This window comes from Rhipicephalus microplus, chromosome 8 (assembly GCF_043290135.1).
Source record: "Rhipicephalus microplus isolate Deutch F79 chromosome 8, USDA_Rmic, whole genome shotgun sequence".
In the NCBI taxonomy this organism is placed as follows: Eukaryota; Metazoa; Arthropoda; class Arachnida; order Ixodida; family Ixodidae; genus Rhipicephalus; species Rhipicephalus microplus.
Genome location: NC_134707.1, coordinates 51097248 through 51125147, shown reverse-complemented (window position 1 = coordinate 51125147; position 27900 = coordinate 51097248). Strand labels below are relative to the sequence as shown.

General features: G+C 47.6%; 1 protein-coding gene across 2 annotated transcripts in view; it reads right to left on the bottom strand.

The window, feature by feature from the left end:
* Window positions 1-1610: 1610 nt before the first annotated feature.
* Window positions 1611-27900, bottom strand: part of LOC119164463 (excitatory amino acid transporter 2) — a 58330-nt gene continuing 32040 nt past the window's right edge. The window contains exons 3-10 of one of the 2 annotated variants that reach the window (XM_037416654.2): window positions 20810-21008; window positions 19081-19276; window positions 16412-16572; window positions 13347-13473; window positions 9839-10072; window positions 8491-8685; window positions 7182-7316; window positions 1611-1920 (exon numbers count right to left, since the gene is read on the bottom strand). In XM_037416654.2, the coding sequence (XP_037272551.1) occupies window positions 1758-1920; window positions 7182-7316; window positions 8491-8685; window positions 9839-10072; window positions 13347-13473; window positions 16412-16572; window positions 19081-19276; window positions 20810-21008 (1410 nt within the window). In that variant the 3' untranslated portion in view covers window positions 1611-1757. Of the gene's footprint in view, window positions 1921-4573; window positions 4704-7181; window positions 7317-8490; window positions 8686-9838; window positions 10073-13346; window positions 13474-16411; window positions 16573-19080; window positions 19277-20809; window positions 21009-27900 lie in introns of those variants that run through there. The other variant, XM_075871783.1, reaches the window with a different exon arrangement.

The following is a 27900-nucleotide window of genomic DNA, read 5'->3' as shown; positions in this document are numbered from 1 at the left end:
CGCTGCGGTCCACTTTTACTTAAAGGGAACACTCGAACGAACAGCTTTCGTGCTGCTTTTGTCATTAACTGCAGATAAGTACGGGAACGGACTTCATGCGTGACACTAGTCTGTCAAAGGGAGTCGAAAGCGTCAACCAGCAGTATGCTCTGTTTCATACGTCAGGTGCAACGCTGTGGAAGCTATACAAAAAGTTTGGCCAGCAAAACGTACATAACTCTGCGCGTTTCGTGATCGTTCGTGTGACATCCAATTAGCACCGATGCACCACCGCGTTTTTTTGTACTCCCCTTTTGCGCGACTGGCGAACAGAAGAAGGTGGGTGAGCACAAAAGAACGCGGATGCCAGACGACCATGTGGTGTCCCATCATGCACTGGCACTGAAAGTCCAGGTGGCCGCCATCGTGACGTAATCACAGTAGAGAGCTTGAATGTGACGTCACGGGAAAACTAAGATATACAGCCACATATTAACAGACGTTCAACGGCGTTTTTGTTTGTAAGGCACATAATATCTTGAATTACTTATCGCTCCAATAACGAAAGAAAAATTGAATTTTCTTTCGAAGAACATCGAACTACCTATTGTTGCGAACGCATCGACTGCAACAAGTCTCGCTAGCTTCCAGAGCGTTGCACCTGATGTATGAAATAGAGTATAGGATTATGCAAATTAAGGCCACAACGCTTTGTCAGGTAAAAAATGACAACAATAACTCAGCATAAAATCAACAGAAGGTGTCGCTGTTTTAACAGGATGTCTCTGTAGCTACTACAGCTTCCTAACGCAGCGATTGAACTTATATAATTTGCAATCAAGATTGTTGTCATGACGACAGTGAGTTCTGTCACCTGTGTGTTTTTACACAGCAGGTAGCTCAAGTAGTACGACCACCGTTTTTAGAAGCGTAGAAAAATGTAACGTCTCAACAAAACTATCCCTGAAATAACGCCATAAATATTTTTTTCGTTGCCGTACAGACACCCGCTGACACAACATAGTCTCAACAGAGCCCCGCGACAGACAGGGTAACAGCAGCAGAACTTTCTGTCGTCGTACACTGCGGTATTTTAAAATCTGGATTTGTGGGATAGGGAAATATGTACGGTCGCACGTGACGTGAAAAATACCGCCCGAGCGTCGACCAATAACTACCACAGAACCACTACCACAGAACCACGTCCCAGAATGCTCTCCCAAGGAGAAGCAGGCATCGCGCAAGCTTCACTCACTCTGAATCAAAATGGCCGATTCCGAGCCAAAAGCACGACCACCTGATCTAAGAAAACACACAGACAAGACGGGAAATATACTATTTAATGCAGACATGCATCAACTAGCCCAACAGCGAGTTCTACTGGAGTATATTTCACTCACACCTTTTGCTGTTCTTAGGGCTGCGATCACTCCCGTCTGTAGTCATCTGCGGAGATAAGGTCTCACGAAGAATACACTTAGTCGCAGCGAATCGAAGGCTCAAAATAGAGAGAAAGGTTGTAGACTTCGTTGTAGGGTTGCTCGTTTTGGCCTGGGGCAGCGAACGAGGGAGAGAGAGAAAAAAAAACGCGCAATCTCAATTTTCGCGCTTCCGAAACGTGCCGCTATAGGTCTCCGGGACGTTACCAGTGTCGACGCTCGTGCGATAAGGTTCACAATGCGCGCGACTGTACGTATCCCGCACGCGAGTATTTTAAAGGTGGACCCGTCCGTACATATATGGCAGGTTATTCGTGGTCTGTGCAATGCGTACAGTATTTAGCGTTGAGTCGTGTACTTCTTCCTCTCCAGGGTAAGTTCGTCAACGGGCCAGTGCTCCAGGGCGTTCTGGTTCCTCTTCAACTCCATCTCTACGGAGTGATGAACTATGGCGACCGCTATGGACTGGCTGAAGACGTTAACGCAGGTGCGGCAGCGGTTCCTGCAGTTGAAAAGGCAAACACGCGCAAAATGTTCGACAAATGTGTAGTTTTCTACTCACAGGTAATAAAATAGCTGTGAACTCCGCAGTTTTAGAAATCTTTCTAATGAGGAATGAAATACGCCGATTTCGAGAAAACGAAGGAGTTTTCCAAATTCGTTTGCATTGCGCAAGCTAGCTCAACAACGTCCTTTTTCATATTAGCAGTGGGAGGAATATGAAAAGTTATGACGGCGAATTTTGTGTCCATGGACGACCCTCTCGTCGGACGACCCTCTCGTTACGCTATTTGCATTGTGTGACGTCTGGTCGTTCCTTTACTGTTCTAAAACGCTTTCATACTTATGATAACGCGATTCCATTCCCGGCATCATGCCTGCCTTAGGCAAGTTCGCGAACAAGTACCAACCAGCGCAGTGGCTGGCTCTGAATACTGGGCTAGCAAGCAGCGTACGCGGGTTCGAGTCCCAATGTGTCCCGATTTTTTTTTTCTATTTCGTGGGATAGTGATTACAGACACCGGCGGCGGCGGCACTGCGCGTGACCCACGTTGTGATCTCATAACAGCTTTCGCTGTAAAAGAAAAGTGGAAAGCCAGCGGTGTCGTGGCGGGGCACTCGGTAAGACCATTTGTTTGAGGGTGGTAGGCCGTAGTCAGCTTGTGACGCGTTGAGTACGAGTGAAGGATGTCGCTTACGATGTTTAAAAGAAATGAGTGATCACGATCGGTCAGCAGCTGTAGAGGAGCACCATGGCGAAGAATGACGCCATGAAGCAGGAAGTCCACGACCTCAGAGGCATAGCCTGTCGGTAGCGCTCGCCTAATAGCGTATCGTGTGGCGTAGTCAGTAGATACGGCAATCCACTTGTTTCCAGTCAGAGACGTAGGAAATAATCCAACGAGATCGAGACCGACGCGGTAGAAGGGAATGGTGGAGATGTCTATTGGTTAGGGTGGGTCATCTGGTGACAAATTAAAATGTTCAGAGCGCTGGCAGGATTGACAACCAGCAATGTCTCGGCGTACAGAACGGTCGGGTCTGGCCAGAAGAATCGATGCCGCGCGCGATCGTACGCGGGCCCGAGATGTCCAGCAGTTGGGGCGTCGTGAAGTTAAAGAACAGCGGAATAGAGTGTCGCAGAAACTACCAGTAGTAGCTCTGGTCCCTCAGCGCTGGCGTTGCGTCGGAAAGAATTCCATAGCGTAGAATGAACAAGTGTAGCGACGGGCCTACGTGTAGCAAACGTAGACGGTGCATGATAGACCACAAGTGGACATCGCCGAGCTGTTCTTTGCCTATGGCGGTGAAAGAAGATATGGCGAAGACACAATGATCAAAATCATGTGCTGAAAAATCGGGTGGGTCCACGAGATGACGAGATAGACAGTCGGCATTCTCGTGCATTAGGCCACATTTGTATGCCACGTCAAAGCTGTATTCTTGAAGTTTCAAGGCCCAACGTCCTAGTCGTCCGCTTTGATCCTGAAGGGACGACAGCCAGCACTGTGCATGGTGATCTGTAATTACTGACAAGGTGCGGCCAAAGAAGTATGGTCAAATTTTCTGACCGCCCAGACGAGTGCGAGGCACTCACGCTCTGTGATGGGAAACTCGCTCTCCGAAGGAGAAAGGAGGCGACTGGCATACGCGATGACGCGACCCTGTCATCGTTGCCGCTCGGCGAGAACAGCACCGATGCCATGTCCGCTGACATCGGTAGGATCTTCAGTATGGGCTGACGAGTTGAAATGAGCCAATATGGGTGGGGAAGTAGGTAATTTTGTAAGGGTGCTGAACGCAGTTACTTGGTCAGTACCCCAATAAAAAGTCATGTACTTTTTCAGAAGGTCCGTAAGTGCATGGTCGGGCAATATCGGCAAAATTCTTCACAAGAGGTCAAAAGTAATAACACAGGCTGATAAAGCTCCGTACATCTTTTGCGGAACGTGGTACGGGAAAATGGTGGTGGTGGTGGACCACCTTGCTCGCCTCAAGCATTGACAAGGTGGCCCACCACAGTGGTTTACCGGCGAACAAAACGACATTTGGAAGAGTTGAGCTGAATGCCTGCTGTCCGGAAAACCTCAAGAACAGCCGACAGGCGGCTAAGGTGGCTTTCAAACGTGGGTCAAAGTACGATGACGTCATCAAAATAGCACAGACACTGGTACCATTCGCATCCACGCAGGAGGGAGTCCGTCATCCTTTCAAATGCAGCTGGGGCATTACATGATCCGAATGGCATATTTTTGAACTGGGTAAGTCCATCCGGTGTAATGGATGCGGTTTCCTCGCGGTCTTGATGATCGACAGAAATCTGCCAGTATCCTGATTGTAAGTTGATAGATGAGAAGTAGGCAGACCCAAGCAGGCAGTCGAGAGCATAGTCAATCTGCGGCAGCGGATACACGTCCTTGCGCGTTACATTGTTTAGGTGTCGGTAGTCTACGCAGAAGTGCCAGCCGCCGTCCTTCTTGACTAGCACGACCGGGGATGCCGACGGAATGCAGGATGGTTCACTGACGTCTTTTGTGAGCATTTTTGAACTTATGCTGGATAACTTGTCATTCCGCAAGAGACACGTGATAAGGATGTCGTCGGATGGGGCTGACGTCTCCAGTGTTAATCCTATGAGTTACGATCGAGTCCTGTCTTACCCAAAGGGTGGTCATCAAAATCAGAGATGTCTAGGTAGGATTTCAGCAGGCGCCGGATATAAGCTGTCTGTGTTGGAAGGAGGTCCGGGGCGATCATCTTGTTGACTTTGGCATCCTCTGCGCTCTGCGTGAAGGAGAATGGAGCAGAGGACGAAGAAGTGTCAGTAACGAACGCCGAAATGGCAACATTGTCAGAAGAGACCATTGCCAAAGTCATGCCATCTGGGCTAACTTTAGCGCAGCAGCTGAACTTTAGGATCGCAAGAGATGCTGCATTTCCCGTGACCGTCAAAAGTGTGTGAGGAACGGAAACATTTCTGGCCAGTAAGACGTTAGCAATACGTGTCAACAGGTAATCACCGCCGGGAAGCGGAGGGTCAGACCTCCGGTTCATGTAAGTAGTGGCTTGAGGTGTTAGGCGAACGTGATCTACAGAACACAGACGTGGTTGAGCTGGTGTTGGGTCGTCATGGTAATGCGTTAAATCGATTTGAAGCACGCCGGTTCCACAATCAATAAGGGCAGAGAGAATGAATAAAGAATGAATAAAATGTCCTTGCCGAGGATAAGCTGTGGGGCTATTTCTGGAGCACAGCAAATAGAACGGTCTTGAAACGATCGGCGGCACTTACACGCGTGGAGCACCTTCCAAGCACCGAAAACGTGCAACCGTCACCGACCTTAATTAGTGGTACTGTGGGTCGCGTTTAAACTTTCCAAAGGCGGCAACAAAGTTCCGAATTCATGACTGATATGTGAGCCCCTGTGTTCATAAGTGCAACGACGGGTGTGCCGTACGCTTCAACATTGATAAGGTCGCGTTTAGCCGGCAGCATGGTCAGAGGATTTGACAGGAATGTGGTCCATGCCACATCACCTCTGGGAGCTGCATCATCCAGTTCTCTCGCGGCAGGTGTTCAGTCAGCGATGTTGGATGGCGAAATTGGGGCAAGCGAGATGACGGGCGATGGGAGAGTGGTGAACGGGATTGGTGAGCATTCGGAGATGATGAACGATGAAGATACGGCGACATGGAAGGAACGTCTTCCATGACCTGAGGTCATTCAACAGTCTGAGGTGATCCACGGTAAGAGTGAAAACGTCAATGATCTCTGTCTGGGGAATGGTTGTTCCCATAGGATGTCTGAAGCCAATACCACCGGTTGTTACAACGGCAGGCCACGTTTCCTATAAAGACGTCAGTTGAAGCAAATCGGAGTATCGTCAGCAGTCCCCCATTCAGCTGGATTGCGAGGACACACCGAAAGGTTTTGACTTTGGGCAAACAAAACAGGGGGCCGACAACGGGGACCGGCTGAGAGCGAGTTGTAGTGCACTCGGAGGCCAGTTTAGCATGGAGAAGCTCTTGTAGCACAATGACAAGCACCAGTAGCACCATCTGAGGGCGGGAGTCACAGGCATGCGAGCACGTGGGCGCAGAAGACAGAGCTTCAAGTTGACGTATGATGGTCTTGGTCATGTGCTCTGCAGCTAGCGACGTGTGTAGTGCAGGTCCGTCTTCGCACGACCATGTTGCTGCTGTGTGGGGAAGTCGAGTGGAAGGTCGAGCGATACGTCGACGTTTCGCGGCCTGAAAACGCTGGAACCTCCATCAAATGTCATAGATTGAGAGTATGAATGGAAAAAAATATATTTACAAAATATACAGGGGGAGTCAGAGGCAGCTGCAGCCAAGATGGCGGAACAACGACAACAACACGAGCGTGATCGCATTCGTCGTCTTCACCGTCTACATGCCGCTCTCTCGTTCCATATGTCGTGTAACAATATGCTTTATTTCAAATAACTTAGAATTCAGGTCGCGTCGTTTCCCATAAGAAATGGCATACGGCTTTGCAAACATTCCTATGCCTAAAATCCAGCACGGTAGCCCTAAAAAACACAGGAAGGAATAAATTTAATCTCATCCTTCGAAGCGGTTCATCTCGAAGTCTTTTCCTCTGAATGGTAAATATTCTGCACGTAAGAAAGAAATGATCCAGGGATTCACTCTCATCGCAATAGAGGCATAAAGGTGACTGCACCAGATCAGGCCCGTATAGATCAGAGTTATTTAGGTGCCAGCGGTGCCCAGTCCACCAAAGAATTGGTTCGTTCTTTCCTGGCTCGCACCTCGAGCCCTAGCGTGAGTTGCTTGAAAGGCGCGGCGTGGTGTAAGTAAAATGGCCATGATGACATATGGCGATGACGATGTTGCTACACGCCTATTCTTTTTGCTAACCCTTCATCTCGAGTTGTCAGAATAAGTCATCGAGTTAACATAGTTCATTCGAAATCCTTCACTGATTGCTTAAGTTTTTTTCCCTCATTATTGACATTTTGAACGGTATCGATGGCTCCCTGCGTTAGTTGCCAAATGTTTAATTTGCGGAACGACAGCCAAACTTCGGTCACTGTATGCTTTCTTGATCTATTTGTCTTCAATTTTTCTTACTCAATGTACAATCTCTTTCTCACGTAGTATTTTTAGTGTATACGTACATACTCACTCCTGAAATATTTCGCTACGCAGATCGCAGTATATGTAAATAAATCCCCATTCACCGTCCGAAGCAAAATGAGGGGCCAGATACAAACTTACATGATCCAGTCGACGGCCAACAGAAGCCCGATGTGAGAAGGGCCGATGCCGCCAGCTTTCAGCACAAGGATCATCGTGATCACTCCTGCGTTGGGTATCCCTCGGTTCGCGAAGCTAGTCAGGGCAGCTGCGACGCTGAAATGCAATTGACAGCGCAGAACAATCATTATATGTGCACTGCAGATGACGTATTTCTAATTTAATTTGACAAACGATATACCTTATTGGAACTCTGATACTATACAAAAATAAGTACGTAACCAAAAGCATATAAGTGTACCGATGGATTCTCACATAAATATTCATTACATTAGGCATAAAAGTTATTATTATTGTAATATATGAGGTTTTACGCCCGAAAACCATGATATCAATATTAGAGAGAGCGTAGAGCGGGGCTCCGGAAATTTAGACCACCTTGTTCATTAACGGGCGTTGACATGGTACAGTACACGGTCATCTACCGTTTAGCCTCATCGAAGTTAGCAGGCGTTATTGCGACTGACTAAATAACGAATTGGCTTTGATTTTAAAGTTTTCGTCGCTGAGCATCAGTAATCCAGCACTACCACATCGGATATTATCCTGGTGAGTCAACACTAGTTGCACCGAGATTGCAAACTCTTGAGTTCTGTATGCAGCCTAAACCACAGATATCCCCGTCTTGTTCGCTGGGGACAATGCGCTCATCTTTGTTCACGTGTACGCCGAGGAGCTGCCAGATCTGCCGCTAAAACGTCACGAATCGCTGTCTGACCCGTTACGTCACGCTGCCATGACACGTCACGGAGAATTCGCTCCCTGAATTCAAAACCGAAATTGTCTTTTTTTTATTGATTGATATGTGGGGTTTAGCATCCCAAAACCACCACATGATTATGAGAGACGCCGTAGCGGAGGGCCCCGGAAATTTCGACCACCTGGGGTTCTCTCTTTAACGTGCACCCAAATCTGAGCACACGGGCCTACAACATTTCCGCCTCTATTGGAAATGCAGCCACCGCAACCGGTATTCGAACCCGCGACCTGCGGGTCAGCAGCCGAGTACATTAGCCACTTTAGACCACCGCGGCGGGGCGAAAGTGTCTTTTTTAAACGTTGTGGTATTAAACATATATGGGATGCATGCCCAAGCACTACAGTCATCTTTCTATAGTTCCTAAAACCTGTGTTCTCATTTATAGCAACAGTCCCAGAATGTTTAAAATTCGTACCTGTATTGCTTCAATGAACTGTTAGATATTGTCGATATTCTATAGCGGTTCAAGTGCGCGAGCTAAGAGTGGGTAAGGCGGGGAAAACAGCGTACGTTATGGCCAAGTAGTGCGCGAAGTCCAACTCGATGCCACTCAGGTTGGCGATGAATATGGTTCCGATGGCGGCGTAGAGGGCGGTGCCGTCGAGGTTGAAGGCCGAAGCGATGGGTGCCACAAACCTCGTGACACGCCTGTCGAGCTTGTTGTTCTGCTCGAGGCACATGAACGTCACGGGAAGCGTCGCCACGCTGCGACAAAGAAGAGCAGTCCGATAGAACCACAGAAAGATCGGTAGTGGTTGGGGAAACTTCATCGAAGTAGACATGAAACAACGCTGTACGAATCCCCGACGCGTTTGTTTCCTCAAGTGTTAAACTCGTTTACCGGAAAAACGTAGTGTGTTCCAAATGTTCATATCGTGATGGTACCAGCGAAAGAGACATTAAAATAACCGCTGAACACCGATTGAGCTAAGAGAAAGAAATGGAACGCCCGATTGAAGGGGAAGCTTCCAGAGAATTTTCGTATCGCTTCAGAAAGGGTTTCGCCTTGTTGTAAACCACTCGCAGTGAAGGTACTTTATAAACCTCACAATTGCGTGTTCGTTATCAACCAAATAATGCCATGTCCTCTGCAGGACGAAAGCTCCCTATGAGTTTCGCATATTATAATGCTAGTCTAAGATGGAAAATTTCCTAGTTTTATGACACAGCATATTTACCAGCCCTTGTCGAATTCGTTTTCTTCTCCTTGCTACCAACTCTGCGAGGGGCCTTCATACAGCAGGCTCAAAAATGGATGAGGTCTCTGATGCATCTGCCTCAGCCGACTCAAAGGTGAAAGCTATTTCTTCCTTTTTTCCCTTATAGATCAATGTGTTAACTCTCCGATGCTTTCGTCCGAAATCTTCATGCAACTAACGAGGTTTTGCGATGCCTCCAAGATCGGAAGCTTTGTAAGCCCTTCTGCAACTCGCCTTGTTTTGCATTAAATCCTGGACTGGCCCACCTTTAACCAAGCAAATATGTCATGTGATTATGCCCCAATATGATGTCACGAAATCCGGAGCTTTGTGACGTCATGTCATGACGTGATCACGTGATTTTATGCATCCCCATTTTGATGCCACCGACGTGGGACACCGATGTGGCACGGCGGTCAACTTTCATGCTTCTTAAGGCATCTAAGGCATTCGCCTTGATAAATATACGACACCCGTGAGCGACGGCCTTAATACATCATTTGAAATTAAAACAGGTCTAATCTGGAAGTTTGTGAGTGACGGTGTTCAACCCATAGCTTCTACAGTGGTGACCCTACAATGGTGACCCTTACTACAATGGTAACCCTTACAGTGGTGGCCCTTACTCTAAAAGAAAATTAGCCTAAAGGTTCCCTCACCTGTCCGATGTGCCGAAAGCTGTGACAAATGCGTGGAGCAGGTTCTTGGCAAACACGAGCGGGTTCTTTCGAACGAATGAGTAGTATATGAGGGGCAGCACGATGAGCGAGTGGATGGCCAGGCCCGTCATGACGGTGCCTATGTACGCGCCGACGTTAATCGCCTGCTCTCCCAGGTCATCGCCACGACCGATGGAAGCGCTGAGCAGGAAGACCACGCCAATAGGGAAGTACCTGCAAAAGAACAAAAACGACATCATATCAACAAAGTAAATGATGGCGAGTGGGCGAAGCTCCGGGGGATCATTAACCCCCATACATTGGCCACTCGGTCATGAAAAGACATGGCAACACGTGTGTAAAGTATTAGTACCACAACACTGTTATTAATCACAACACGCATATAGTCGTGTTCTTCGTGTCCTTCTTGTATCTGTGTCGTCGTCCTGTTCTCGCGCTATAACTGTCATGTCATACCAGCTAGCCCAAGCTGCCCCACGCAAATGGTGTTGAGATGTGGGTGGCGTTTTTATTTCATCATGACCGCCTTGTGATCGGTTGAATGTCAAGCTATATGGGCTCTTGTGTGGGATCCAACCTGAAATATGACGTCGTTCCCGTGCCGCTGCAGCTTCGCTAGCCCTCTGCTCCTGGTTGGCTTGCCGGCGCTGGTGTTTCGCTGCCGCTTCACGCGCCCACAAGTCTGGATTCGCTTGTCTGCGCTGATATGCTGCAACCGCTCTGCCAGGACGAAACTCTGGACTGCGTCGCCACGCAGCGGCGCTCCGCGCCGTCGTGTTTTGATTCGCAACGACGTGCACTCCATGACCACGAGAGAGCGGACCGGGAGCGAGTGCGTTTTATAGCTCTTGGGGCGCCGCAGCGAAAGAAACAGCGTGCCATGGCACACCCGCGATCGTCCTTCTCCCCTACGTAAGATCGGCGCCCTCGCCGACGGCGCTCCCAGCGCGTGCAAGCCAGGACAAGGGACAACGGGAGGGCAAGGCTCGACCGTAAGGGGCTTCGCCCTTAAGATTATTTTTAACGCGATAGCGTTAGAGAGCTCGTGTCGCACAAAACCCGCTGCCCGCGTCGGCCCCGTTGGTTGTGAGCGAAAAATCGTCTGTGCGTATGTGACCAAAAAATCAAGTTACCAAGATTAGCCGCGAGAGACCGCTACTTGTCCACGCGTGCGCGCATGATCACACTGAGAAAGCCGCGCATTCGAAAAAAAAGTGCTAAAGGTCACGAGGCACGATAGTTTCTTTGCCCTGCCACCCCTTTCTGCTTAGCTTTCAGCGCTTTCGTCGGGAAGAGAGAAGAGATAATGCAATTGCTGCATGCGACAAACTTTTGTAACTCCACTCGCACTGGACGGATTCTTAAAGCTTTTGCGGCGTTGAATTCGCGAGGCAATAAGCTCTTCTAGTGCATTCATTTCATGGTTACTTGAAAAAGTGTTTCAGGGCCCCTTTAACACATTTTGTTCGACAGGTGTCATGACGAAAACGAGCATATTCGGCGATAATAGCACGCGCTGGTCCAATTTACTGTGTGCGTGTGCGTGCGTGCGTATGTATGTAAGAAAACATACGAATAAGTATGCACTTAGTGGTTGAAGGGTGCACTAGAGGCCGGATTTCGGTATCGCGTTCAACGCTTAAAGGCGAAGCATAAGGGTTCCCCAATTTTTGGGGATCATGTTACTGAAGTGACGTGGAGTATTCATAATGGCCAGCAGGAACAGGACGCAGGGCAAGAAAATTAAAGATGTCAGATCACTTCCGCTGTCTTTCATTTTCTTGCAGTGCGTTCTGCTCGCGGTGGCCATCATGAATAGATTCCAACTAGCCAAATTTGAAACCTCACGGACAAGATTTGTAAGGATGACTTTAATGTACCTGCGAGAGCGCAAATTTTTGGACTGGTTGCTTTGACGTTGGTAGTGGAGGCGAAACGCTGAAATGACGCCCAAAGGATTCGTAGGTGGGCTAGTTGGTGTGAATCTATACCGTGTTTTCTAGCGCAAAACAACGCCACAAGAAACAACACCGTACACAACGCTGTGTTTCTTCCTTTTTTTATAGTGTCGTTTTGCGCTAAATAACACTGGATTCTCCGGCTGCGGCGGCTGCATTTCCGATGGAGGCGGAAATGTCGTAGGCCCGTGTGCTCAGATTTGGGTGCACGTTAAAGAACCCCAGGTGGTCGAAATTTCCGGAACCCTCCACTACGGCGCCTTACAGAATCATATGGTAGTTTTGGGACGTTAAACCCCACATACCAACACTATGTATTCAACGTACACAGCAACAAAATCAAAGGCGCACCAAACATAAAAAATCGTGGTAGCTCTTCCACGCATTGTGGGAATCGATCTCATGCGAGACAGTCGGCGAGTAGCGGCCTATGCAGAATTTTTCACTTTGAACCGAGCGTTGCGAGGTGCATCACAGTCTTTGTGTAAATTTAGTAGTTAACACATCACAGTTTTACAAGGCACGTCGACTGCACTGGTGTGGGAAGGGTAACTCATGATCTGACGTTAGGTTGGCGCGCCCGTTAAGGTGACGTCAGCTTTATCGCGAAGTGGTGCACGCTATAGCTCAGTGATGCGCATATCATAAGCAGCGGTCATCGGCATATATTCAAGCCACGATTGACTATGGCTTACGAAGTCGATGTTCAGTTCATTGTAAGTGGATAGTCAACTCTGCGGCTGCAATAGGCATTGACCCAACGTGACGCTAGTATAAGATCTTTTTCCCAAGTCGTTTGAAATACTGACGTGACTCTGTGGCAGAATATTTAACTGCCATGCAGAAGATCCCTTGGCTTTTTTCCGGCTCGAATTGCAATGTTTTTATTCTCTGCAGCCATCGACAGAATTTATACCAAACAATGCACAAAACTTTTGTGTTCCACGCTTGTTTAAAAGTTGGTGCCATGGCCAATGAAATACTGTGTGTTTATTTGTTGATCGTGGGTAGCTGTGCTGCCGTAGTTCTAATAGGGCACTGACCGAAGAAACACACTGCATTATCTGCTTATGGAGGGTGCGAACGAGGATGCAGTTCAGTTCCTTGTTTGTCGTTTCACTTCATCATTATTCTTTCCGATGTTTCATCAATTGCAACATTTGTCGCTATCTCATCAGACTCCACAACGTGTTCTCGGAGCCAAACTTGATCGTCTTGATGCAAGACCACTGTCCGGAGAGGTGATCCTTTGACCCTGGCCCACGGTTTCGGACATGCGCAAGACCAGGAAAGACATACAGAGCTACCTAAAGGTGACCGGACTTCACCAGCGTCTATGAACTGTATACCAGCGATAGTTTGTATCGAGTGTGTTCTCATTAACAGTTCATTCTCTTTTCTTTCTTCTATTATTCCCTCTTTCCACCACCTCACATGTAGGGTAGCCAACCGAACCTAGCTTGGTCAACCTGTCTGCCCTTTTCCCCTGTTTCTCTCTCTGCGGTCGCTAAAGTAGGAAGTATACTCACCACATGACTAGGTAAGCCAGCTTCATGGTGAGTACGTTCAGCACGGAAAAGAAGTCCACCATGATGACGGTCGTTTCGCCCATGAAGCCGGCGAACAGGCCGAACGCGGAGCAGAAAACGATGATTCCTGTCCGAGAAAAGGAAGTCGTGTCACTGAAGAGCCACATGCAGAACTTGCGGATTAGAAAGAGGCGAACATTTCACAGCTGAACGTGTCAGTGATTTGTAAACTGCCAGCCTAAGTTGGCTCTTCGTACGTTTTATCTTTAAATCTTGTATGTATAATCCCACGGCACTTTCTTTTCTCTTAAAGTGCGTAGCACCTTACGAGCTCGGCTTGTCGTATACATTCATAGATCTCGTGTGGCATGATTACCTGAAACGAAGCTATCAGTGCTCAAAACCGGCTTATGATAAAAGAATAATGTCTATTAAACGCCAAATTGACTTGAGATTGCTAAAAACAATAAAAAAACTACGGCCCGCGCCACGCAAGAGAGTGCACCAGGCACGTGCCTCCCACCGGCATTTTTCCGGCGCCAGTGTCGCGAATTCCTGCGAGATGTCAACGATAGACAGAGACTCAACAGCGCTACTACGGGAATCAGCGGGCGCCCGTGATACAAACTTCCACAGCTTTAGCGGAGCTGCATTCAGCACAAAATTTAGGACCACAGCAGTCACTACACGAGGACTACATTTGCGTTGGATTTGAACAACTTTTTTTTTTCTTCCTGCAACGCCACACTTGCGTTTATAATGAATCGGAATTACCACACTGCAGTGAAGTAGAATCACTGCATGAGTTTGTTTCTTACAAAGGGAAGCTTAGTCAATCCCTGAACTATACATATTACGCCATGAAATCACTGGCGGCACGTTGCACATGCTTAACCTGTGGCCCACAGAAAACTAGAATTTCTAAGACAGCCAACAGGGAATATAATGCAGGCGGTTGTTCATATAAATTTCGTGTTTATAAGAATAGCTTGAGCACTTTCACGTCTTAATCTGTGTTTGGCGCATGATACAGTAATTTACTAATAGTTAATTGTTCTATCACACAGGGTACCCTTGATTCCTATGCAGGGATGGCGAAAAAGAGGAAAGATTACAATATACAAAACATATGAGCAAACCAAAGTCTGAAAGTGAAAATACAATTATACATCCGTAGACTATGTAACCAAGTCGTCGGCTTGGGCCATTAAAGTTCGCAATGCATGATTCGTGGAAAAAGAATGAGTTTAAATGTGTTGTTGAAAGCAAGATGCAGTATTTAAAACAGCTTCACGATGACGACAAGTTGGTAACAGTGAATTTGTGTGCAATTGGAGGTCGAAAGAAACTGTTACGGAATGGCTCGGAAACACTCTCTAGCCGTAAGTTCTAGCTGCGGATGTCGGGCAGAGGAATACCATTAGATTTGATTAGTTCACATGCAGGCTCAAAAACTGAAAAGTTCTTGCATAACAATGAACAGCCTGTTTTTAGACTCAGTGAGTACACATACCTACGGCAATGCAGGCGCATTGCCCCGCCGCGGTGGTCTAGTGGCTAAGGTACTCGGCTGCTGACCCGCAGGTCGCGGGTTCGATTCCCGGCTGCGGCGGCTGCATTTTCGATGGAGGCGGAAATGTCGTAGGCCCGTGTGCTCAGATTTGGGTGCACGTTAAAGAGCCCCAGGGGGTCAAAATTTCCGGAGCCCTACACTACGGCGTCTCTCATAATCATATGGTGGTTTTGGGACGTTAAACTTCACAAATCATTCAATCATTGCAGGTGCATTCAAGATTCCTTTATTCCGGCTGGGGTCGTCACGGAGTTTACTATTTCAGAAACTATTAGCTGTTGCTGCTTCAAGAAAAATGGCATCTAAAACGCGCAAAAACGTTTAATTTCATCAACGGTTATCAACGGTTACTCTTGTTAAATCGTGTGATTAACTGAACTAATACATGGAGGTTTACGTCCCAAAATTCATGATATAGGCACCGTAGTAGAAGGCTCCGGAAATTTAGACCGCCTGGTGTTCTTTCTTTAAGCGGGAATCGCCCAGTGCAGGGCATTTAGCACTTCGTCTCCATCGAAATACTGAGTGCTCCGGTCAGAATGGAACTCGAGAACTTCGGGTCAGGAGCTGAGCTTCGTTGCCACTGAAGGAGATAGTGATTCAATAAATGCAGAGCCTTTAACAAGTGCGTATACTTGTAAGACGTACAGGACCCCGATTCACAAAAATCTCTTACGCTAGAGAGGTTTACAAGACAAACTTTCTAGCTAATCGTGATGTAGGACACATCATTGCCGTACTGCTCCGCATACCTTTGTCATACTGCTCGTTTGTTTAGAAAGCTTTGAACCTTAAGAATTGAATCTTTTGTACAGATATAGGCTTTGTCACGTGCATAAAATTGGAAAAGATAAGAATGATGACGTCTTAACAAAACTCGCAACCTTACATAAACGTAACTCTTTGTATAAAACACATCAATTAGAACCTCGGATTGTTAACACGAGCAGAACAAAATACAGTGACCGAATGCTTAAGTTTTGTTCGACGACAGTTGTAAATGACATACACAAAGAAACTGGTTTCAGTGTATCTATTTCGTTGCCAAGAAAGCTACACTACTTACTTATGTAATTTGATGTGCTGGAATAAGTTCAGGCGCTTTTTTTGTCTGCATTCATGCCTACACCGTTATTTCACTTAACTTGTGTGAAACCCTGTGAGATATTGATAACATAGTTCATTAAGTCTCAACGAGGATGTTCACTCTTTTTTTTTTGTTCATGCATTACGTCCACCGAGAGCTTCTTTTTGACCGCTGTGAAGCTGCCCAGTGTATGAGGTGGCCATGTTCCCCTCAAGCCGCTCAACGCAGCTTTTTTGCCAGGTCATCCTCGCATATTTGTTGCAGAATATACCCAATTCAGTTCGATTAGCCAAGACAACAGACCAGTGGCAATTAAATGTTACGAATAAGAAGCTTTGCGAATTAGCACCAGATCTTTCAGAAAGAAAAAAAAGTCTAAGTAGGTTTCATGCACCGCCTCCTCACCAAAGATGTTGAGGCCGTCGGAGTACTGCAGTTTTCTGATGATGTCCGGCTCGAGCTCGCTTGCATTTACACCCAATGGGACAAAGCGGGGCGGCTGGGCGATGCGAACTGTTCGGTGCAGTTGGAAGCAGGCTTGAACGATGTTCTCCGGAAACATGTTCCTACAAAAAGGGCCCATCAGGAGGTTACGAGGAACATACGTTTCGTGCGTTATGGTCAAAGCGAATCTACACAAGCAGCAGATGCAAAGTATAATTTTAAGTACCACAAGTGCTCGTTCATGTGCTGGTGAGCTGGCATGCTCTAGGTGAGAGGGATGACACAGCAATAAGTAAGAGAAAGACAACGCGATCGGAAGTATGTGTAGAGAACAAGCACTGACAGATATTTTCACGCGTGCTTTTTTAATTTTCGTATAACTGGACCCGTTATCTCTTTGTCAACTGTCTTGTACGCTCAAGGACGGAATGTCGACCATGCCCGTTTATATAGAAATTTTATGATAAGATTACGCACACAAGACGAGCAATATAGTTCGGATAGGCTTCAGCGCGATTTAAACGAAGACCAAGGAGACACACAATACACAGACGAGCGCTGGTCTGTGTTCTTTGTGTCTCTGTTCTGTGTGCCTCCTTGGTCTTCGTCTAAATCGCACTGAAACTTATCCGAGTATGCACCTACTGATCCCAGTTAAATTTCAATACAGTTCATTCTGAAACTAACGTGGCCACCAGTGATAAGTCTGCAATCAGGGTTGCCAGGTCTAAAAGACAAAAGATAGCCAGAGAAGTTGAAAAAAAAAAGGCAGAAAGGAGCCAACGTGAGGCAATGGCCGTAAAACTTGCCGAAAGTAGTTAGTTGAAAACAACTTGGTAGTTATTATATACATGACTAAATGAGAAAGTCTCCTGGAGAAAATGCAAATAAGCACAACTTGACCACCAGAATTGCCGAGATTCAAGCACAGATTTCTGAGTTTAACAATCATACAGCGTGAGCGTGCTCAAACATCGCAGTTGCTGGGATTTACGCGAAAGCTGCAGTTACCTTCGTCATAACTCCTTGCATGATGACGAAGTCCGAGCAGCCAACATTGCAGAACCACAAACCTACGTATTAAGATGCTACACAGGCAGTTCGTTGATATTCGACTTCGAACCTCAATAAGTGCACCCACGATGCGGAGTGATTTTCTTTGTGCTCCTCATTATGGTTCGAAGAAGCGTTCGGCAATGAATGGTTCGCAAAATGAGGCCCATACAACAGTTTTTCATCATGTTCCAGCCAAATATACAATATCATTTCCATTTTATCCATGCCCGAGGTCTGCTTGACTGGCAGGCTATAAAAGTGTAGATTTTTATATTTATTTTGATGTTCAATGGCCTATACTGCTACTAGGATTACTGAGCAATACTTTTTGCCAAAGTTCATTTTATGCGTAATGCAAGTGCCAAATTGAATTTCGACGCTTCATACATACACACTTCGGCAGCCATGTTTCAACGCGCTGCGATGTCACCATATATTAGGTTGGCGGAAATCGAGGGAACAAAAGTAGGAAAAAAGTAGTGAAGTAACCCAAATATTTTTTAGGGGCGAAGCTGCTTACACCGTGAGTCGTATGTCCCGTGTCGTCGTAGTAGCCAGTTGCATTCCGTTGCGTGTCAATAAAAACGGTGTCACGGCATATCCACGGAGTGAATGATGATGAGTGGGGCGAAGCGCCCATCAGTCCGTCCGTCCGTCCGTGCTTCCGTCCACCCGTCTGTCTGTCTGTCTGTCTGTCTGTCTGTCTGTCTGTCCGTCCGTCCGTCCGTCCGTCCGTTGGTGCTTCGCCCCACTCGTCATCACTCGCCTCTTGAATATGCTGTGATTTTTTTCTACCATCCCTGGCTTGAAAATAGCCAGATTGGCTCAATGTAGCCAAACCTGACAAACCTACATGAAATATTTCATGTCGCATGAATGAATACCGACGCACCATTGAACTGATCGAATTTTCGACGACCGGCGACTGTCTGGGCCAATATTGTTGCACTTTGACTTTGTCGTTCACTTCTCGGGGACAAGTTCACCAAAATAGGGTGTTTCATCTTTACTGGGTGCGAATACTTCGCTCAACATCACGACCACGGGAAAATAATGGTGAGTATTGCCAAGCAAGCAAGACCGGTCTGGTCTTGCTTGGGCTTGAAAGCAATGCATCACCCATTTATGCCGTATCATACCGCCTTCTACTGTAACTCTACAAACATTGTATCATTTTGTATCAAAAGATCTTCGCAGTATGCCAGGCAATAAATTGTGCTTATGCTGAGTGCAGAATATGTCAACAGAGAGGCCAAGAGACATTTCCTGTTTATTCGCAGACATGTCACTACCACGGTCTTCCGCAGTTCCGTACGAACCTGACAGAAACTCAGCGCAATGCAGACGTCGGCAAGAAAATTCCGTCTTGCTCATATAAAGTCTCAATCCCACGGGAATATATGCAAGCTTGATAAGATCACACATTCGTGAACATGGTGTGTCGCTGAATACGACGTCTCTTCTAGCGGACTCGTCTTCGTCAAGACCAAGTTGTGGCCTTGAAGAAGACAAGTCCCCTTGTCGAAACGTCTTGGCCAGCAACTCACCGTGTTCACCAACCCTTCAGCACTGACCTGAAAAAGTCCAGGAACGTGTCGAGACCAGACACGCCAATCTTGCTGACGTCGGTCTCCAGGATCTGCTTGCCGGGGTTAAACAAGGCGACCACAAGGATGCCGACGAAAGCAGCCAACATCGTGCTGGCTACATAGTAAGCGATCATCCGGGTCATCATCCTCCCCACTGTGCCGGGTCTCACACGCGTCAGAGCTGCAAAAGAAGGGACAAGCGAAAATTTTAGAGGCTTGCTGAATGAACATTGCAATTTACGGCGCAGTACCGCAACAATATGCGTTTAAAGTAGGCGTACTTGCGATCATCAGCGAAGGTCGATCGTGTGCATTGTGAGCTTGCGCAATTACAAATGATGACTGAGGTGGTATTCAATACAACTAAAGGTAGCGACAATAATTACGTCAGCTAAATGGCGTAAACTGAAGAGGATGTTTGTTATGTCTTTGTTACCCACAAGATCTCGACAAATCGTGAAGGCAAACCATAGGTACTAATGGCCGATAACTTATAGAAACGAACGGATGCGTTTGCATACGTTATTCTGAATCCCTCAAAGCTTGTCATAATCAACCGTGTAAACTAAATAAATTGGCCTACAATAACTATACTTCTAAGTTTTCATTTTGCTCATGTCATTCGTGAATTGACTAACCCAGATGTTCCTATAACTAACGGGTTACCGCCGACTGGATTTGTTAGTTGATTGGGAGACGAATTGAGTAGCTATAGAACAAGTATTTATTTATGTATATTGGTGAATACTTCGATTTTCAGTACTATATAGCTAATACTCGCTTTGTTTTGTTTTGTAACATTACCTGTACGTAATTGTGACATGAGCAATACTACTTTTCTGACTTGTCTATTTATGAGAGCAGCTATTGTTAATATGCTCATTAAACGCGTTTATTTCTGCTACATTATTACAACTATTTTAAATGCTTACGCAGGTTTTTTATTGTGCTTGTTTATATTCAACATCTAATTGGAACTGCTGTTCACTAGAAGGGATGTTTATGTCTGTATATAATATGATGCCCACCTGTTATGGCGCTAAATGATAGTGAGTGTTACAAATAAAAAAATAATTGAAGTAATGAATAAATACAAAATGAAACACCTCCCGCTGAAGAGAACCATGTGCAGATGGGAAACAGCGGGCGCTAACGCTCACACTGGCGGCGACGTTGACGCTGGTGCTCATCAAGCGGAAGCCTAGAAAAGACGCAAATGACTGAATTTCGAACGCGCGGCCCGTGAATGGTTGTGCAGCACGAGCAGTCCGTTTTTAACTAGCAGACGCTGCCTACGTCGGCCTTGCGAGGCGAGAGAAGGGGAGGGGAGCGACAGCTTTGCAGGTGTCTTCCCTGGCCAGCACGAGACGCGAGCTTGCGCAGTGAGGGTGTACGGAGGGACAGCTTTACACAGGCTACGTCAGAGAGATGCTTCGCATCTAATAGGTACTGGATCGTTGCTTCACGTTATATAGACCTTTTCACAGGAGGGAAAAAAACACCGCCATGATGGGCTGCGCGCGGGAGTATACGAAGGCTAAGGGCGCAGCCTTGTCAGTGCATTTTTGAGGAGTCACGCCAATTGGCGCAGCCCAAAGAGGACTATGGCGGCGCCCAGGGAAGCATTTTTGAAAAGGTCTATAGTGACCCCGGTAGAAACTTTTCAACAACCTGTGCTGCAGCGAAGGCAGATTATAACGCGAGTAAGACTTACCTGCAACAACGGATGAGAAGACTAGCGGCAGCGTGAGCATCTTGTACATCCTCAGAAGTATTTCGCCGGGCACCGAGAGGAGAGTGGTGATGTCCTCGTTCGGCTCGGCGGCCGCCACCGAGTAGCCGACGATGAGGCCCAAGATAATGCCCACGATGCTCAGGCTGAGCTGCAGGTGCCTCTTCATCCATGCTAACACCTGTGAAAATGTTTAGCACGTGAAGTCACTCCAGAAGTTGTGCCTCGCGGCGTGCGGAACGACGATCTCTTGTATCTCTCCGGAAGTTCAGATTAATTTCTCTCAGATCCACAGAACTTGCCGAAACCGTTCTGAATACCTCTTTTGTCTACGTGTTTGTGACTTCTTGTGGTACATAGTGCCATCACAACGTGTGTCGTAAAATCCGGTCTCTAGAGTAGCACGCGAGGTGATGAGCCAGGCTTTTGTAACATGGACAAGTTTGTATCTGCGCATATCTTCCTATATGGTTGCCCACATGGTGTTCTTATACTAGGACTAGGATGTTGTAGGTGGCCGGCAGACAAAGCCTTCCATAACTAGCAGACGATTTTCCCGCCCGGTTACCTCTTTGCTAGTTGTAACTAATGTCATTTTGTGTGTTTGTTTTAGGGGCGAAGCTCCTTAAGGCGTGGGCCGGTCATGACCGGTATGAATGTATGTATGTAGTAACTACCTCACAGCATATCCACGGAGTGAATGATGGTGAGTGGGGTGAACATTCGGAGGGTTTTATCGGCAAACCATGAATCTTCCGCTGGCCGCGTCCATCCGTCGTCTGTCTGTTTGTATGTTTGACGCATGGACGGACGTACGGACGTTTCGCCCCTCTCATCATCATTCACTCCGTGGATATGCTGTGATTTTGTAACTAAGCACGGGTAGGCCCTTAGAAAGTCGCGCGTAGCGTGGCGTAACCCTGCATAAGCCGGCAGCCTCTGTGCTATTCCGCATGCAGGATCGTGCCCTTATCTCGCTGCGCCCTACCCCAACATAATTGTCACTCATCACCAGTCACAAGCGAGGTCTGTAGCATTCAAAAACTTCAAGAGAAGTCGTGACACCTGCTTCCTGAAGATCCAGGGACCACGCCGAAACACAATATCAGTTACGCTGTCGCGCTGCGAGCCTAAACGTTGCAGGTCCTTAAATTAACATTGCCGTTCCTTAAGCTCACGACACTTAAGCAAATAGTGTTCTTTATCATCACGTTCCTTGAAATTCGGGCACAATGGCGTTGCGGAGTGTCTGATCTTGTGAAGCCATGGTGGTGTACGCGCTGATCACGTTCGGATGCGATAAAGCAAGCAGGCCTCTTCCCTTGATAGCCTTTTTGTCACACACGTCCGGTGAGGCGTCAGCCATGAAGAGGTTAAACGCCTGTTGACAGCATCTCGTAAATGACGCTGATTGTCTTAGGGGGCATTCTTTGTTGGTGTAAGTTCCAAAGCACTCCGGGTAAGTCAGTCTGTCAGCCGTCTAATTACCCGCTATACCCACATCTGATGTAATATCCATTGAAATATTTTGCTTAGACCAATGCCGTGCAAGTCTCCAAGGATTTGCAGTGATCTTGGACTCGCGAAGATGTCAAATGTCAGGTGACGATTCCACGGATGCACAGCAAGCACTCCCCACCAAGAGCAGAAGTACGTTCTTCGGTACTTAAATACGTTGAAGAAAAGTACGCCGATCATTTGAAATTTTTCACCGATGGATCGGTCGACATGGAGCGTGGAGCAAGCGCTGCAGCGTTTGTACTCCCGTATCTTAAGGTTTCCTGGACTAGAGTGCGTTGTTTCATTGACAGCATGGGAAACCGTGGTAATTCAGGGAACCCTTAAGAAACTGAAGTTTTGTAGGGAATAACAAGTCATGCTGTTTTCGGACAGTAAGCTCGCTTTGCAGAGGCTAAGAAATAGATTGGTGTTCTTATAGATCGTCTCTTTTATGATTTCGTTCTTTCTTCCTGGTGTAACGCTTGTCAGGTCTACTGTGTTTAGAGCAATTTATTCTTACAGACAGTGAACATCAATTACAATCCAACAGAACATCGCGACAGAACACAACATCCACAGAAACACCAAAAGTTGTTACAAAAAGATATGTTTACATATGTAAGCGGAACACAACATACACAAATACACAGGAGTTACAAAAATATGTCTACATATGCACAATACATGGTAAACGAAGAACACACTAATGAAATCTAAAGATATATATGTCAGAAATTTACATAGTATTTACAAGGTATTTGTATGAGTAATAAACAAAGATTAACCTACGAATACCAGGCAGGCCTGTAAACAAGCCTTACACGTCTCTCACAGATGAACACAAAACGGCAGGACCTCCTGCCAAGAAATTCCTCCTCACCCAGAAAGAAGAGTTCCTCCGACAAAACAGATAGTATTTCTTTGTACAGTCGCTCCAAAATCGGGAAGAGTGCACGGCGGTGACGACCTGCTGCAACAGCCTCACAACGGTTACGCCAAAGACAGTAAGCACCAGCAACAATGAGAAGGCAGGCAAAGTGGCCTCAAGAACGACGTCCAGAAGAAACAAAGCGGTTTACTCTGAGGCCATGAAATCCTGCATGCACAGCACTCCAGAAGACACGAGCAACGACGCATTGTATTAAAACATGCTGATTTGTTTCACGTAGGGACCAGTTCGGACATGTTGATGACTGGACCATTCTCCACATTTCTAGGCGTTCAAGGGTAGGAAGAATACCCCACCCCAGCCGCCACATGAAGTCCCGGAGGTGGCCAGGTAGAAATGATGCCGTCAGCGTGCTCCAAGACACATGACTAGAGCGAGTGCGGCGTGCCGGAGGAACTAACGGGAGCAACAAAGCGGCTGTTGTGTCAACGATAGGATTGTCTAACACATCTTACTCAGGGCAAGTCGACTGGATATGACGAAAAAACGTGACAGCTGTTGCATAAAACGAATGAAGTACTACTGATTGTGGGCCCCGATTAAGGCGCACATTAGGCAATAAATACCGAAGGTGAGTGCCTAGAAAATAATATGCCAGAGTTCGGATGGTGGATTCCTCTCCTTGTACGAGGCGCAACAGGAAGCGCAGGGCCAATAGCCGGCAGCGTATTGATACCGAAGGGAAAGGAAAACCTCCCTGAGAACGCTGCTGTCCTAACACCGCATGAGAAACCAACTCAGTGCCACCGGACCAAAAGAACGAACACAAGGCAGACTGCAATGACCTCACGATGCGTAAAGGCGGCTGTTCCACGTGAGAAAGGTACCAAATGCGACCGCAGAACACAGTCTGCGCAAGGTACCTCCGCTCAAGAAGCGGAAAGTCGAAATCCCGGGCGTTCTCAATTTTTTTGTTTTACTTCATCGAGGGCGTTTGACCAAACGGAGTGACCAACGCCGTAGTGGTTGTATAGAATTCCTAAAATGCGAAGAGACGCAGCCGGCTGAAAAAGAGATGCGGAGCTAAGTCTGGAGTTGGGATAGCCGATGAACAAATACCAGGATTTATAGAGGTTTAGCGCGGCACCTGAAATGTCACCATACTGGAAGAATAAACGCAGCCTATGTGAAAGACTATCTTCATCTGAAAGGTACAGGGTTATGTCGTCAGCAAAAGCTGTGACTTTCACGGTACTGCTGCCGGGAAGCGCAAGACCCCGGACATGTGAATCCGCTTCTAGATCACACAAAAATGGCTCAAGGCTGAGGACAAATAGAAGAGGAGACAAGGGGCATCCTTGACGGACCCCACGTGTAATAGAAAAGGTAGCACTCTCCCAACCATCTAGAACTAGTGTGCTTTTTATACCAGAGTAGGTATGTCTAATTAATTCAACAAAAGTACCGGGAAAACCAAGGGCTGTGAGCACTTTAAAGATATACGTGTGCTCAAGTCGGTCAAATTCTTTCTCTTGGTCTAAAGACACAAGGAGACCACGCGCAGATCGCGACAGAGTATAGGCTATGATATCCCGGGTGGTAAAGGACAAGCTGTGTATTTCTCGTCCAGGCATAGATGAAGCCTGGTGATGACCCACCAGGGTGTTCAACAGAGCCCTGAAACGTTGAACGATCACCGTCGCGAATATCTAATAGTCAACGTTAAGAAGCCTGATAGGTCTCCAATCTTCAGGATTAACAGAGGAAGTATCACCTTTTGGAATAAGCACAACGCGTCCATCTCGAAAACTTGATGGAAAGACACCATCCTCGAAACATCGCCGGATAATCGCGGTTAAGGCAGTACCAAGCTCATTCCAAAATGACAAGTAAAATTCAACTGGAAAACCGTCTGGCCCAGGGGCTGTCCCCAGTTTCATAGATTGTAGTGCTGCCTTTACCTCTTCAACTGATGGAGGGATGTGCAGAGAATCAGCAGCTTGTTGAGGAACGCGAGGCAAGCCTTTAAGCATAGGCGGTATTATATCACTGTTTGTCCGCATAGCCGAACATGACATCTCTTCAAAATGCGCCAGAAAGAGAGATCGATCACGCGTTGGACGCGGCTGAGTAAGTGGTGCCTGCGTGGTCTTAAAAACAAGTGATTGTGACTGCCCAAAACACGATTGCTTCGCATAGCGTAGCACCGCAAGGTGGGCACAAGGGTTGTGCCTACAACGCCATGCAACCGCCACCAGAGACGAGGCGGCAATCAAACGCTGGAAGCGTTCACGTAATTCATGTTGCCAAGCTCGCATCGGGGGAGACGGCGTTTCAGCGCGCAAGGCGATGCGTAACTTCACTGCAGTATCGGCCAGCTCCTCAGAAACGCGACGACGAAGTGAACGCCCTTCAACTGAGCAGTGCAGGCGCCACTGCGTTTTAAGCGCATCCCAATCAAGTGAATCAGACGCACCGAGTGACACGCGTATTGCACGGGACAAATTTGACCGAAAGCACGCGTCTTGGAAGACGCGAACATTAAGACGCCATGGTTTCTCCGAAAAAGAAAATGGAAATATTAGTTCTAAGAGAATCGGACGATGGTCAGAGATGTACACAAGCGAAGGTGGGATGGGCGGAACACGTAAGCCGGAGACAAACGTCTCTAAATCATGTGGAATATAAGCCCGGTCGGGTCTGCTGGAGGAGTGTCCGCGGCGCCATGTCCAAACAAAGGTATTCCCGTGCATGACATTATGCGCATCCAGCAATGAAAAATGCTGGACAAGGCGTCGCAGCTCACGTGAATTCTAAGCAGACCGACCCCAGCCAGGACCTTGTACATCGCATCGCGTATTTAGCACACAGTTAAAGTCTCCAATTAGAATATCATGACGACCGTTTAGGAAAAAACACCATATTTCGAAAAAAAATCATTACAGTCCGGTTTGTGCAGGCGCATACACACATAGTATCCTCATTCGAAAAGAAAAGTAGGTACAATCTAGAGCCAAAATTCTACCGACGCCGTCATAAACAACGTGGTGACCTCTCAATAAAGCCCTATTAAATATAATGATGCCTACTCCCGTAAAACGAGTTGTAGCGAAAGAAAAATAGCAATCCAAGTTAAACTTTTGTTTGAAAGCCCTAACGTCGGATGGTCAACAGAAATTAGTTTCCTGCAGGCACAAAACATCACAATTTGCAGCACTGGCTACGCTAATCACCTCGTCCTGCTTTACCGGACTGCGAAAACCTTTTACGTTGAAGGAAATAATAATCAATGTGGTAGCCATCGTAAACAATAAAGACAAATTTGGATACTAGACCCACAGTTCTGACAGACGTGAGAGCGGGTGCCCCGCAAGCAGCTCAATCACTTCTTACGACCAGGCGACCCACCGGAAGCGCGGGGCTTCCGGGGCCGCATCGAAGTCCGCAGGGGACTTCTGTCTCTGCTGGAGGCCTCTGAGTCGCTGCTAGATATTCGGTGGCGCTTGCTGCCGAGGCTCTTGAGTGAAGATGGCACAAATTCGTCAAAACTTTCCCGGCTGATCTCGCTTGGAGTGCTGTCGGTGTTTATCTGCAGGGCCGTGTCACTCCTAGTGCTGCTCGAGTCCTCGTTGATGGAAACCTCGTCACCTTGGGACAAAGTCTCTTCAATGATAGGAGGACCAACAGAGGACTAGGCAGCCAGCCATGGGGTGAGCAACAGCTAGATATCACGTCAGCATCTGCGACGCGTTCACCGAGTGGCGCCTCCTCTGGTGAGGGCTCGACCTGTGGTTCTGTGGGAACCACCACTGGTCGCGGGCAGCTAGATGGATCATCCGCACCTTGAGGGGCTGCCTGGTCGGGGCTGGCTGGGGACGCTGCGGGCGTTTGGTGTGGCATCTGGTGTGGCGTTGTGATGCACCCAACTTCGTCCTGGAAAATATCCGGGCCTGGCGTCAATGATACGACGTCCTTATTCTTGCCTGGTTGAAGTGGCGGGTAATTCTTGGAGGCCGCCTCGGAATACGACGGCCTGATGGTGCAGGCGACGGTGGCATGCGAGTCACTACAACGGCGACATGGCATCGAGCAGCCCTTCCCGTCGTGGCCATAAACGCCGCACCTTCCACAAAACGGAGCTGTACAATTCATGCCCACTGTCTCCACATCGACGGCACACTCGCTGGATCCCTTTATAGTCACAGGTCAGTCGATGGCCAGCGACCTTGAGGTAGTTGGGCACCGGCGACGATGTCTTCATTTCCATCCGGACGAATCGCGCCACAGTGGTCACGGTTGGGCGCGACCCCATGAGTCCTCTGCTGATGTGCAGCACCTTCCCGCAGGGAGACAATGCTTGCGCGAAGACCTCGCTGGGAACGCGGCACGGCAGGAACAGAACGGTGACTTGAGTGGCTTGGGGTCTCAAGGGTACGACAGGAACACGCTCTCCTCTGATGATGAGGTGGGACACGTCGACGATTTGAGCCAGAGCGGCCTCACTGTTAACGGTGACTTGGCAATTCCGGCCTCCAAAGTGCTGTACACAGTAGACCTCTTCGATTTCTACTATTGAAGACGTCGCGTCAACGACATCTTCGGGACTAGTCCCCTCGGGGACGACTACGTCGATACTAGCGCCTTCTTCGGGGGCTGGCTTGCCATTACGGGCGTCCGCCAGCCC